Source organism: Balearica regulorum, chromosome Z (assembly GCF_011004875.1).
Source record: "Balearica regulorum gibbericeps isolate bBalReg1 chromosome Z, bBalReg1.pri, whole genome shotgun sequence".
Classification (NCBI taxonomy): Eukaryota; Metazoa; Chordata; class Aves; order Gruiformes; family Gruidae; genus Balearica; species Balearica regulorum.
Genome location: NC_046220.1, coordinates 39,317,677 through 39,332,241, shown reverse-complemented (window position 1 = coordinate 39,332,241; position 14,565 = coordinate 39,317,677). Strand labels below are relative to the sequence as shown.

Genomic DNA, 14,565 nt, shown 5'->3' with positions numbered 1-14,565 from the left:
ATGAACAATACTCCCTAAGCAATCAATGCAGAGACCATAAAGTCTTGCTATCTACATTTTTCCTTGTTATATCTGTATCGCTCTTGAACTGCACAGTAATGTCCATTAGAGTTATCTGAGTGCCAGCTTAATTCAGGAGATGCAGATACCAGCTTTCAAAATTATAAATTGCTAAAGACCAAGCTGAAACAATACACAATAGAAATCTGCCAGGAATTTCCACAGAAGACACAATTCCTTGGAAAATGCTGCACTTACTTACAAACAGAAAACAAAAATGAAAATGGGGCTGAACATGCATCCCTTAGTAAAATGCTGCTTTCAGATACTCTTAGACTGTAAGCTTTATAAATGATATTCTGTACATAGACTCATGACAAAAATCTGTAGAAGGGTTTTAGAACATTTTCAGCCTAGAAACTTGCTGTCAGGATTTCAAAGCAGCAAGCATTTGTCTCAAAAAAAAATATAATATCTATTCAAAATGCAAATAAAATATCCTAGAAGTTTTCAAAACACTCTGGATTGAGTTTTAAATCATATGCAATACTTACATTTATTCTCTGCCACTGCCATGTGCCAGTTATGAACAGATAGGAGAAACAGCAGCTTCAAGAAGATTTCAGTGACAGAATCCATGTTCACATTCACTGAGGCACCCAAAAGAACCAGAGTATTGGGAAAGAGCTGCTCTGTACTTCAGTCCTGCTCCTGCCTCTTCTCACTGCCTCTGCCTCTTCTCGCAGTGCTTCCCAGCGGCCAGACACCTCAGTCAAATGCACTCCGCATCTCCTCACACACGCACACACACCGCCCACCCCCACCCCCTCCAAATCTGCTTTTCCCTCTAACAACAGCAGTCCCTGAAGAGCAGCGGCGAGAATATCTCCTTCAATTTCACAGGATCACTCAGGGCTAAACTGCGGGCCCCCCTGCACCGCGCGGTGACTGAAGCCCGGCGCTCGCAGCGCGTCCTGGACACCCCTTGCGGTGACAGGTAGGAAATGTGGGGCTCTGCCGAACGCCAGACAATAAGACCGAGCAGCCAGCACATGAGCACTGACACACAGCTGCTTGCTGGGTGGTCGCTCTGGACAGTTCCTTGTCATTATCTTTTTTTTTTTTTTTTTTTGGGGGGGGGGGGGAGGGGAGGTATAGGAGGGAGTACTAGCTGTGCATGCTGCCATTCCTCGTGGGTTTTTTTTTTAGCGTGGTAATTTTTTACACTTTCAGCTCTGAAAGCATTACAAGTTCTGCATTTTTGAATGAACACATTTTGCCTGTAATAGAGAACCTAAGCTTACAAGTAAAAAGAGTGGTCTGCCTTTACTTACAAAGTGAACGTAGGACCGATCGGCTGCCCCTCAGAAAAATGCACCATGAATGACCCTGCTCAGGTTTATTGCTATTAATACTGATATTAAAGAATTACATTCTCAACTCCTGAGAGTAAACACTTATAATATAAACATATGATTGTGCCAAGCTTTTCCAAAAAACCTTAGCCCCCAAATACCCACACAGAGCATATTTTGCTTTCTATACTTTTGCAAAGAGGAAGGCGTCTTTAAACTGTCCTAATGTTTGTACTTACTTTCCATTGGGAAAGTGCTTCATTTGGGGAAGAGCTTCAGAGGAATTTTAGGTCATTATATCTAAACTATATCCTAAAAGCGTTTTTGCAAAACAGGCTAAATTGCTGTGTTTGTTAACTATAAAAAAGTTACGGTCCTCAAGTATGAGGAATAACTTGCTTATTAGCAAACTCCTGACACTAATGAGGGCAAAGGCTCCATTAAAGGACCGTATCAGTGATTCCATCACTGCTACTTCTGGATGGCTTCCACTGTACAGTCTGTCTTTATGTTAGGCAGAAATTACTATGACAGTGCACTGCAAAAGGACATTCCTAGTTACCGTGAGGTGCACAAACATCAGACTTAGCAATTACAAATTAAGCCCAGTGGTTCAAGCTTTGTCTTCCTACTTCATGTGGACTGTTTAGAAGCTCAAATAAACCAACAGCTTTATGCATCCAAAAGGATTCTTATATCTATGGGTCAGACACTAGACAGCACACCGCTGAGTTTCCTTCTTGCACGTTGCAGAGACTATGGAATTTAACGCAGATTGCCATGTAGAACTGTTTGGTGTCAGGGACAACTGTGGGACAGAGATGAAATGTGAATTAAGACCCAGAAGCTTCCGAACTTTTGTTGCTTATATAAATCAACTTCCTTGGCCCTTGAAGCATGCACTGATTCAACCAGAGAAGGAAGAGTAAGCTGTATTTTGGTTTCATGCTATATCAGCCAGACTAATTTGGGTTTTACAAAAATATATTCAAGGCATGGCCAAAACATCAGAAATAAAAATACTAAACAATAAAAAATATTTTGAAAAGTGCTTAATGCAGCTTTTAATTACATTCTTTTTAAAATAGCAAATTAGCATGGTTAAGATTAAAATTTCTAAATGACCACACTGGGCAGAAAGATTCAGGGGAAGTTAAAATAATCTGTTGTGCATCTGGTCTTCCTCTCCTCCATATCAACTTTTATTTGTATGAAAAAGGCATGAAGAAACTGTATTAAAGATTATATGGACCATAACCTGCCTCCTAGCTCTCCTAAATCTTCCATCAAATTCTAAACTCTATTTCCAGAGTTTCATACAACTATAGAATAACTTGTCCATAAGCTGGATTTCTTTGTCATATATTTCCTTGAGTTAATATTGACCTTCTGACTAAATTAATATGAGCATAAAAATGTTCCTTGTGCAGCATCCCATCTCTGAAGAATATCCCATGAGATGGTCCTGGACTCTGCAGCTAGACAAAATTTCATGCTTAAAAATAGGACAAATATCACATAAAATCTTGGCAAGGACTTTCTATGGAGTGATGTTCTTTAGGATTAGCTCTAAGAACCCAAGGGCTTTGAATTAGGAAGAATTATTATTCTGGTAATGTAATGCAAATTCAGTAAAAAGGCCAGTGCCATTGTGGGTAAATATTTGTCTTATAAAATAGCTTACAGTCACCAAAAAGGAACATCTGACAGAGAAAGGTCATAGGATTTTTTTTTTTTTTTAATGAATTACAAGTAAATATACAGATGGATATAATGTACTTTTATAATTATGGAAAGGCCAGTCTTACTCTTAGAGCAAAATAATATTCTGAAATGTGTACATACATTTGTGTGTGGACAGAATTACAGACATTTATACAACAGTATGTATCTGGAATGTCAAGATAATAATCTTCTTTATCCAGGGATGAATCTATGGTATCTAGAAAGTGCATAAAATAGCATAGCTTGACTCACCCAGAATATTGCAACCTCCTTTCTGCTTTTGCATCATAACATATCTCCCTCTTGCATCCATGAAAAGTTTCTGCTCACATAATCTTATCTCTCTATTCCAGCATCTCATTTCCCATTTCTCTTCCATACAATGTCCAGATTTGTCATTAACTTCAGAGCTCCTCTTTGTGGAACTCGGACTAGTCTTTCCCATTCCTGTTTGGCTGCATAGCTTTTTTACAAGCATCTTTTCCTATTGTGCTCTTTTATTTCCTCACTCTTTCAGTGTTTTGATTTTTCTCATATCTTGTTTCTGAAATTTCCCTGCATGCCAAAAATCTTACTCATTTCTGTCTGAAATGTAACATTTTGTCCATTTGATTTTATAGAGGATCAGTGGATCTGCATGTATGTATTATTTAGAAAGGCTGCAAGTTCCCCAGAATGATGACTATGTCTTGTTAGAGATTAATCCTCACAGCTGAAACATTTGTAAAATTTGGTTGTGCAAAACTTGAACTATTTAAGTATTGCCAGCCTTCATTTACAAATGAAGGACTTTGTAATGAAGTTCTTTTTCTTAGCAGACTCAAACTAATAGAAAAATAATTCATCTTTAAAATTATCCTCACTGTGACTTTTTGTCTATAAAGAGGAAGCACTTTTAAAATCACGCTAACCATAGTCCTGGTACTACTGCGATCTGCTTATTAATTGTAAAACAATTTAAAAAGATGACAAAGGCATAGGACAGTTATAAGCTATAGGCCATGGAATGCACTTTCCTCTGCCTCTGGCAGAAAGCCAACTTTACAAGAAAACAATTATTTTCATTTTCAGTGTATCATAGTTATTCACTACACATTATTTAATGACAACAGATGTAATAAATGAATATTTGCTATCAAAGCACAAGAACAGAAGTAAGCAAAGTCAACAGCATCCATACTGGCTGGCTGAAAACACTTGCCTTAATCGTCCCAGTAAATTCCTCATTCTCTATGAAGTCCTCAGAAACCATCAACCAAACTGGAAATCAGCAATTCACTTATTACCTTCTGTATCTCACCTTTCACTAATCTAGCTCCATCAAGCCAACATTTTCTATACCCAACCACCTGTACCACTTTATCCTTATTTCAGGAGACTAGAAAGAAAGATACAGATTTTAAACGTTTCTGTTCTTTTTATCCTATTTATTTCTGTTTTCTTGAGCCCCTCATCGGCCTCATGGCCCTGGTTAACCCTCCTTCTAGTGCCACCTGCTGCAGTTTTATTGGTATTACAGATTTCTCTTTACAGCATCTAGTCATATAATGCAGCTGGAGAATGTATCTTCGTAATGCAAACTGAACTCTTTCAAGATCATGTAAAATCTGCTTCCCAACACTATTAGCAACCCTGCAGAGAAACACTGCTGTAATTGTCTGCAGAGACTGCAGAGAGCAGAAATGCACAAAGACAAATATAAACCAAAAATAAATGAACAGAGCCACATTATGCCGGGTAAACTAATAATGAGATTTGGAATATTTTTTAGCCATTTGCTAGACAAAATAAATGTCATATCCACCTAATAGTACTATGTATATTTTTTTAATCATAGATCTCTATAATAGGGATGGCATAGAGTAAAAAATGCTTGTCAGAAAAAAAGGCAGCATAGCTACTAATCTTAACATTATTTTTTTCCCGGTAGGGGCAGAATAGTACAGTCTGTCTTCTGATTGCAAAGCTGCAAGTTTCCATTCAGGCTGTATTTGTGGAAAAAAGGTGGTGGTGGGGGGGGGCTGTCTGTGTATGGCACATTTTACAAATTATTGCAGCTAAGTATGACATCATTAGGGATTTAAAATGTGTTTCTTTCTCAGGTGAGACACAGAACCCAGAAGAGAGCAGACGTGGCTCCATGCACCTGCAAGAGAAGAATTCACTCCCTTAACACAGTTGTAATTGTGGTTTTGAAGGATGAAACAAGATGTGTGGCTGCACAGACAGTTTATCTGCTGCTGCTGTCTGATCATTCAGATTTCTCACCTGAAATGATGCAGGGAAAATCCTGGAGGTATCTTTTTTGAGGTTTTGTGAAAATACTTCCTTTTAGCCCTTGTGAATCCTCTCATTTCACAGTCAAGGGTTTTATTCCTTCCACAGTAAATACTCTGTGTATCGTGGCTCCCAACACAGAAGTCACAGTTTCGACACAGGGCATTGGATAATGAAGTTACGCATCTTTTAATAAACATTTTTAACAAGTCTTACATGTGAAGGGGGCAACTTGTAAAAGGATAACATAAAAAGTAATTTGTAGAAATAAAAGAAATGGGGGGGGTGATAAAAAGAAGGAAGAAAACAGTCTTGCAGGACTTGATACTTGGGTGGCTTTGATCCTAAGTGGAGAATGTCTTGAAGGACAGAATAATTAAAGGCATGGATATTGAAAGGAGACTGCTAAGTCATAAAACATAACAGGGATTTACCAAAGGCAGATCATAGTACATTAAGTTGATAGCTCTCTTTGATATCTGATTCCTTCCTAAAGGAAAGAAATACAGATTCTTGGCATAGAATGCATATGACTATGACATAGTCATGAATTTTCTTTGGTAATGTAAAAAATATGGAGTATAGCAAAGAGTATGTGCAATAAATAAGAGGGAAAGATGGTAATGGAAGGGGCAAAAAGGTATGAAGGTATCAATAAAGTATAAGCCTTCTTTAATATATTCACTTATGGCTACAATGCAAATAGAAGGAACAGGCTTGTGGGACAGGTGGTTTGAGAGACATTTAGGAAAATGTAGGAAAGGTCTACAGTTTCACACACAAGTACAGGATGACCTCCCTGAAGAATAAAAGTTAAACAGTATGCAATAGTAAAATATGCAGAATGTGCATTATCTAAGGCTGATAATTACAACATCAGCTGTAAATTAGTTCTTTAGTTGGAAGCACATGACAATAGAGAGGTCCTAGCTGAATCAGCCAACTGTGAGCTGAATGTAAGCTTCCAGTGTGATCAAGCCACAAAAAAAAAGACCAATTGTAACAGGCACCAGGGAGGTATTTGTAGTGGGAATGCTGTATAGTAGTATATTAAAAGTAGGAAGGAAGATTGAGTCAGGAATGGAGAGCCAAAAGGCCTGAAAAGAAATGAGCAAAGGATTCTTTGGATCCTTTTGTGCTGTTGTGCTCGGTTTTAGAAACACGGATTTGAAAATCTTCAGGGGTGGTGAAGATCCAAAAACCTAAGATCCAAAAACCTAAGATCCATGTCCTGCATTGTGACTCCAAACACCAGACGTTCTGGAAAACATTTCAAATAATGGAATAACTCCTGCTCCATTTTCCAAAGGACATGATTAAATCTTGGACAAGGCTCTGGGCTGTGGCTCCCATTTGATACAGATATGGCCACCTGGCCCAGAATCAATCTGTGAAGGCTTCAATAGGAATAAGATATTAAGATTATTCCCTCACTTTAGTGCTGCACGCAGACTAACTTAGCTTATCACCCACTGAGTGTTCGGGTTGGTGCAATTCTCATTCACAACTAACTTTCTCTGGGCATCAGATAGGGAGCTTAGGTCCCTGGCTGAAATGTGGAGATTTCAGGCACCTGAAAGTCAGACGTGGAGCTGCTTGCTTCCATCATGCCCAAGGATATGACTACACAGACTGATGCAAATAAGGCTACAAAGCATCCAGCCTGAAGCTATCTTGTGTCTGTCTACTCAATGTATGAGAAACGTAGTTCAGGTCTGTCTGTGCCTTTTTAAGAAGACACTACCTGGTTTTCTTTGTATATTAAGCCTAGATTTCATTGCCAAGAAAGCATAGTCAAGAAACTACAATTCCATAATGAGCCTGGATTTTATTTCTCTATGCAAAATACAACCTTCCTTGAAGTAGAACTATTAGGAAGGTAAACATGAAAAAATTGTTTATGTAAAATTTGTTTAAACTGTATGAAAAAACCTGCAGCATTATTAGACTTTAGTTATATGTAATTGTTTCCTGTTCAAAAATCTGTCAATTCAGTGGAAAACAGACAAGGGTTTAGTTGCTATACAATATAAGATGTAACTTACAGAAGCCTGATTTCCTCAATGTTAGGACAAAAAGCCATGTAATATGGCCTCTCTATCTTAATTTGTGTGAAATTGTTCATTTGCTGAAAGAATTTGTGACTGTGTTAGGATACAAATCTGGTGCTTTGTTGAAGCAATGTGTAACAGAGAGATAGTACGAAAGAAGAAAGGCAGTACACAGACTTATGCAAGTTAAATAAGGTCAAAAATATGGGACTCAGCTTTTTCAAAAATGTGAGTATCTCTAAAAGTGAATGGGCAGGTCTCACCTGCATTGTCAGCACTTAGAGTAAGCTGCAAATAACCAATGTTTCATTGATCTGGACTACATTTTACAGACCAGGGTCAGACTTTACATACTGTAGGTTAACTGTTGCTGACGTTGTTCAATGCGTTAAGACATACACACAACTCTCTGAAGGGAAATTATTTTGTTCTGGTTTTTTGTTTTGTTTTTTTTTTTTTTTCTTTATGTATTATTTTGCAGGCATCAGAAAAGGGGAAATCACTTTACTCTTTTTGTTCTTAGTTCCCTCTTTCCTTAACTATATCCCTATGGGGATTATGTGCAAAGTATCCAGCCTGAATGTGTATATATATAGTTTAGTAGTATAAATATCACACGATACTATGAGCAGCTCTTAATAGATAAGTGACTAGCTGGTAAATATGATCACGATCTCTTCAAGGAGTAGAATTTCTTCATAGGTGTATTGCAGGTAGGTAGTCTGCCTTTACTTCATTGTGAAACAGAGACACTGAGAGGGAGAGACATTTGGGATACAAGCAGTGACAGAAAAATTAGCAACCACATCAGTACTTCTCCCCATCCATATCAGGAAACAATCAAGCTCTTGCAAAGGCTGTTTCATTCTGAATATAAAATGAGCAATTGTCTTGTATGAGTCTCTTTTATATAAAACCAAAAAGAATAAATTCTTATTGTGCTTTTTTTATTATTATTACAGACATGACTGGACAAATTCACTCACTTATTTAGGCTGCCCTTTTTGCTGAATACTGCATCAAGAACCCAGACCAGCTCTTGTCTGAGAATGAGAGATCCATGGGAATTATGTATTTCTACGTTTGATCTCTAGGGAAATCTCATGAAATACAGCATCTCAAAGTCCTGAAATGACAAACAAGATGCTAATGAATCAGAAGTGTCTAGCAGCTTTTCCCAGCTATTATTCTATCCTTTCTCTACTTACTGCCAGCAAGACTTTTCCCACAAGATTAGCAAAACAACAAAAAAGGCAGTAACCAGTTGGTTTAATACACAGTATCACGTAGTATTGCCTTGTTTGCTCTAGAGCTTAATACTTAGCCTCTGCACGCTCATCTTTCTCATGCCGAAGGAAGCACTTGTCTTTATACACAAATACCTCATGCTATATTGCCACTGCAGTTTGCTTAAAGCAGCATTAACTTTTGAGTCCAAACATTGGTGTTCTTTGAAGCAAGAACTAATATGCAACCAGGAAGACAGCAGCAGAGCATCCACTAAGCTTTCCACATTGCTAAGGGGAGGGATGTCTCAAAGGAGTACTGCAGAGGCTAGGCATCTGTATCGTTGCACTAGGAATCAAGATTCCCTTCAGATCCTCACACTTGATGCAATTACAGGGAAGATTATATTCTTTAGGCCTTCCATTCTGTCATTTATCCCTTCTGAAACAGTAGATAATGCTCTGGGTTTTCCACAAATCAAGGTTTAATATTGATTTTCTCAGTGCTTTTCCCGTAGAAGAGAATGATTTGTCTGTAATATAACCTTGATTGAGCTGTGCATGCCCCTGCTGATATCAGCAATACTGCTAGTGCAGTTAAAAACTAAGCAGGGTTAGGAAACATGCAGATTTATGGAAATGTGGAAGAACGTAAGCAAATGACAGACAGACTGACAAGTGTAGACATGAACTTTGATGCTGGAAAGAACTATAAGGGAATCCTACAATCAACCAAAACAATCAGCAAAGTTTTGGTCTTATTTATCATTTCAGAAGCACACAATGGAGAAGACTAGACATAAATTCCTGAGATTAAAAAAAAAAAAAACAAACCCCAAAACCCCAACAACAACACAAAACCTATAGAAAACCAAGCGAGCAATTTTAGGTTTACATCACTAGAGAGGTCCCACAGAGTATGTCTGTGGTTGCCTTTTGCAGAAACTCTCCAACTTTAATTAAAGTGACCTGAAAGAGGTCCTATACTCTCTTTAATCCCTAGTCCTGGTTTAGTTGTGGGAGTCCACACAGGGATGACAAGACAGCAAAAGCCATCTATACAGGTGATATGCACTTTCTCTACATGGAAAATTATCTCCTTTCTCCTGTTAACCCCTTTACAAACTCTAAACACACAGCCAGTGTAATACAAGTCACTATTTGTCCAGTATCTGATAAACAGAGATTACAAAAGGTTTATTTGGTTGGTTGGTTGTTTTTTCTACTTTTGTAAAGTCCTTAGTTAAAAAAATGCTTACAGAAGACTGAATAAAATCACAGCCGGTGTTGTATAATGATGGATCTGCTTATTCATTTGTATGTTGTACATGATCAGACATTAATCTCGTATATGTCACGTTCAATATGTTTTATAGTTGTTCTCTTCTTTTGCTTTTTCATGCTTTAATGATAGGGAAGAAACAAATTAAGTATTCAACTGGCTTTGCTGTGTTTTGAAATGCAACTTCATCATGCACTTTCTGAATGCAAATGATAATAAGCTTTTTATTTCATATATAACCTATATGGGAAATAGGGATAATTAAAACCTGGGACTTTATATTGAGACAGAGTAATGAGCTCTCACTGATTTATAAATCCATGTGAATAGTGCTTATTCTTTACTTTTAATATGTACATAGAAAAGAACTAGTTGACAACTAATGAAACCTTTATACGGATTTTGTTTCAAAATTCCCCATTAAGTGATATTTCAAAAATGTATTTTTTTTTAACTCACATGACTTAAGTGCCAAAACTTCAGAATATTTTCACACAACAAAAACAATACAAAATGGTCTCTCTTGTCTCTGTGAACAGAACTATACTTACAGTGTTCCAGTCTCAGTAACACAGCTATCAATGGGAGTTTTATTAAGCCAGAAACTGAGCCTTTGAAAGAAGAGTAATGCTAAAAAACCCATAACCTTAAAAATCTAGAATAACATATTCAGAACAGGAATCTATCACTAATTTTCTGCTACCACATATGACATTTAAATAATTATTAACTTTGGATATCATTGAATTGATAGATTCTTGGTATTTTGACTAATTAAAAATAACTAACTTCATTTGGATATTGGCTTAGAAAGTGATTTGTCAGCCTTTGAAAATTAGTTAACTTGAAAAATTCAGTCATCTTTAAACCATTAATTTTGGCACAAATGTAATACAGGCTATGGAGTATACTTTTCCAGCATAGCTTTCCTGAATATGTCTGAGCCATGTAGGGCAAGATCAAAAGGAAGCTATCAAAGACTTATGGGTTAGGTGTTGCATCCCAAATCGCAGAGCTACAAAATTCAGCCACCCACTAGTCCTGAAATCACCTTTACTCCCAAAACTGACTTCCAGTGTTGAGCAGCAAAGTGGCATTCTGATTCCTGGCTGAGCTCCAGAGTCAAAGCCTTCACCCTGCTGCGTCTTTCACAGGGCAGTAATAGCCAGCGTCTAATGCACATGTAAGGGACTTAATGATCCACTAAATGTATCAGTGGCAAAACATCCTTTTTGCAAACTGCAGCTGCTGTTGCATTCTATCTTTCCTTTTTTACCACAGCCTGAAGGTTGGAGCACTTGCCCCATGAGTGGAAAATACCAAGCAGCCTCAAAGGAAATTGAAGCCACATCTCTCTGCTTCTCAAAGGGTCGATTTTGAATGCTAGAGGGCAGTATCTCCCATTTTCTGAAGCTATTCTGTTATCAAAAAAGTAGTTTCATATTCCCTGGCCAGTAAGAAAGGAGAATAAGCAGACAAGCAAGCATGATGTTGCAGCCTAGGAGTCAGGGTAATGCATGTGAAGCCCCCTTACAGCTCCCCGGACTGGGTCTGTCTTCTGGCTAGTGACTGCTCTATTCAGAGAGCAGAAACAATTCCCAGGGCAAGGCTCCAAGTTCGTTATTCAGCTCCAACATTATGTCATCTATGGTTTAGGCACAGGGAAAACTGTGGAATTGGGCCTTATGCCTGACCTAATTGCCTCCCCTTTTTAAAAATACAGATAGTTGGTATCTTCTCTTTTCTTAAAGCTATGTAAAAAGAAAACATTGTTAATTGTGAAGTGCATGGACAATGCAATAATAAAACCATTTCAATGCCAAAGAGAAATAAATTTAGCAATGTAGGTTTTAGTCAAAATACTTCTTACGTCTTTGTGATAAAATAGATTCGTTTATACATTTTAAGCACAATTACATTATAAAAACTTAGAGAAGCTGTTAATAGGATTGCCTAATCAGAAATATATATAGATAAGGAGTTGCCTCATATTTATGGGACAAAGTACCTGTGATAAAAATTCATCTCTCTTGAAGCAACCTCTTTGAAAGCTTACACTTTAAAAAGCCCCAAGCTATATTTTATGGTTTTTTTAAAGCTGTTCACTTTTCTCTTCCCTCATTTACAGGATCTTTATGTTGGTTTGTTATGATAACTAGTAAGAGAGGTTGCTACTTATTCTTTATTACTTTTACAGTTTTCTCCTGTGCGCCAGGATTATCTTCAAGGAAATACTGTAGTAATATATACAGTAGAACAATCACAGGGAAAAGCAACACAAGAACCACAAAAAGCACAGCAAGACTCTGCAAAGGAGACTCTATGTAAGTTGGCAAAATATGACATTTTTCTCATTTATTTAAAAAAAATAAATTAATATATTTACTATATGCATGATCTAATTATGGTTTTGTTTTTCTAATACAGTTTTTCAGGCTGAAATGTTTCTAAACCTGCAAGTTTTGAGAATACCATAGAAAAACCTACCTGGTTTAACATATAAATACACACACAATAAATCCACCTTCAGAAGCCATCCTGATCCAGACTTTAGATGACATCACTGGAAAGCCTTACATCAGTTTCAAGGGTTTTTTTGCCCAGTCTTCAGCTGGGTCATTTAACCTAACAAGTGTGCAGTTGGAGCTGACAAATTATGTTCACATTTTAAGAATCAAACAATTGAATCTGTTCAAGCACCATTCAAATAAAAATTTAAGTACAGAGAAGTTTATATAAGATTTTAGGTAAAATAATTAAAAAAAAATGTTTCTCAGAAGTAAAGCAATTAAGGTAGTCAAAGCATGAATTTTTTAGCAAGTGGTACTCTTGGTCTCTCATTCTAATTTAAGTCCCTTTCTAGAATATTTTCAAGTAATTTAAACACAACAGCTCTGAATCATTTAGTGTAGGTCAGGTTTCAGGGATGATAGTTCAGATTTACAGGTGCCTCCCATTCTTTAAATACAGGCTGGCTGACAACACAGGTTAAATGCATAATTTTAAAATGTCACTTTTACCTTCTACTGTAGAAACAGAGTACAGGCTTCTGGGGTAAGGAAGGCTGATGAGCAAGTGAGATGATTGAAAAACAGTCTGAATAGAATTCAGTTGAATCATAGAATACCAGGTTGGAAGGGACCTCAAGGATCATCTGGTCCAACTTTTCTTGGCAAAAGCATGGTCTAGACAAGATGGCCCAGCACCCTGTCCAGCCAGATCTTAAAAGTGTCCAATGTTGGGGAATCCACCAATTCCCTGAGGAGATTATTCCGATGGCTGATTGTTCTCATTGTGAAAAATTTTCCCCTTGTGTCTAGTTGGAATCTCCCCAGGACTAACTTGCACCCATTACCCCTCGCCTTTTCCATGTGACTCCCTGTAAAAAGGGAGTCTCCATCTTCTCTGTAGCCACCCTTTAAATACTGGAACATGATGATAAGGTTTCCCCTAAGCCTTCTTTTCTCAGGGCTGAACCCAGTTCTCTCAGCCTTTCCCATATGGCAGGCTTCGTAGTTCTTTGATTATCTTCTCTGGACTCTTTCCAGCCTGTCTGTATCTTTTTGTATAGCAGGGACCAAAACTGAACACTGTATTCCAGGTGTGGCCTGACAAGAACTGAACAGAGGGGAATAATGACTGCTTTACCTCTGCTGGTGATGCTCAGTGCAACCCAGCATCCTGTTGGCTTTCTTTTGCCACTGTAGCACACAGTCACCAGGATGCCTGGGTGCCTTTCCATGGACTTGGTCTCCAGCCAGGTAGATCCAAGCCTGTGCTATGCTCCTGGATTATGTTTTCCCAGGTGCAAGACCATACACTTGTCCTTGTTGAACTTCACAAGGTTCTTGTTAGCCCACTCTTCCAGCCTATACAGGTCTTCCTGCAGGGTGGGTCTCCCTTCCACTTCCCCACTCAGGTGGGTACCATCAGCAAACTTCATCAGGGTACACTAGATCCCATCCCTGATCTCTCATGAAGATGTTAAACAGCATTTGGCCCAGTATCAGTCCCTGGGGGACCAGACTCGTGACAGCTTGCCAGTTTGAAAAAGGGCTATTTATCTTTGTTGAGAGATTACTGACTGGCCTTATTTTAAGAAAAACTTTTCCTCTATTCAACTTATTTTAGTGGTGTTTTTTACACGTGCAATCTGTATGGCACAGAAATTGGCTCTTATTATCTTGAAATAAAACACAAAAGGAACTTTTACATGGAATATGAATGAAAAAGAGAGGGGGAAAGGAAATGGGTATAAAATGACAGAAATTAAATATAAACCAAATTGATACTTGTACCTTGATGCCTAATGTAACCAATGTAACTTTTTCTAGAAACAACCAGACCTGAAGAATCATGTTATAAATGTTCATGAAACAGAAATGTCTGGAAAGAAAACATTTCCCTCTCTTTCTTAAATTTAAATGTGGCAAGATAACTATTCTTACTTGAGAATTTTATAATTTGGAAACACAGGTTTTGCACTATCCATTTTAAAAAACAATTCCTTTCATCTTCGTTTCTACCATCCACAGACAACCATGGCCAAAGATGCTTCATTTGTTTTTAGCTTATTCTCCAGAAGCTGTTAGCAATTTGAATTCTCTAGAAGCTGTAAGAGAACTGATCTACGAGATCAGTCATCACAG

At 37.7% G+C, this 14,565-nt stretch overlaps 1 protein-coding gene across 1 annotated transcript in view; it reads right to left on the bottom strand.

Moving 5' to 3' along the window:
• The window catches only part of CNTNAP4 (contactin associated protein family member 4), a 256,306-nt gene extending 255,541 nt beyond the window's left edge, over positions 1 to 765 (bottom strand). The window contains exon 1 of the mRNA XM_075740548.1: positions 555 to 765. Within this exon, the coding sequence (XP_075596663.1) occupies positions 555 to 639 (85 nt within the window). The 5' untranslated portion in view covers positions 640 to 765. The remainder of the gene's footprint in view (positions 1 to 554) is intronic.
• Between the last annotated feature and the right edge of the window lie 13,800 nt (positions 766 to 14,565).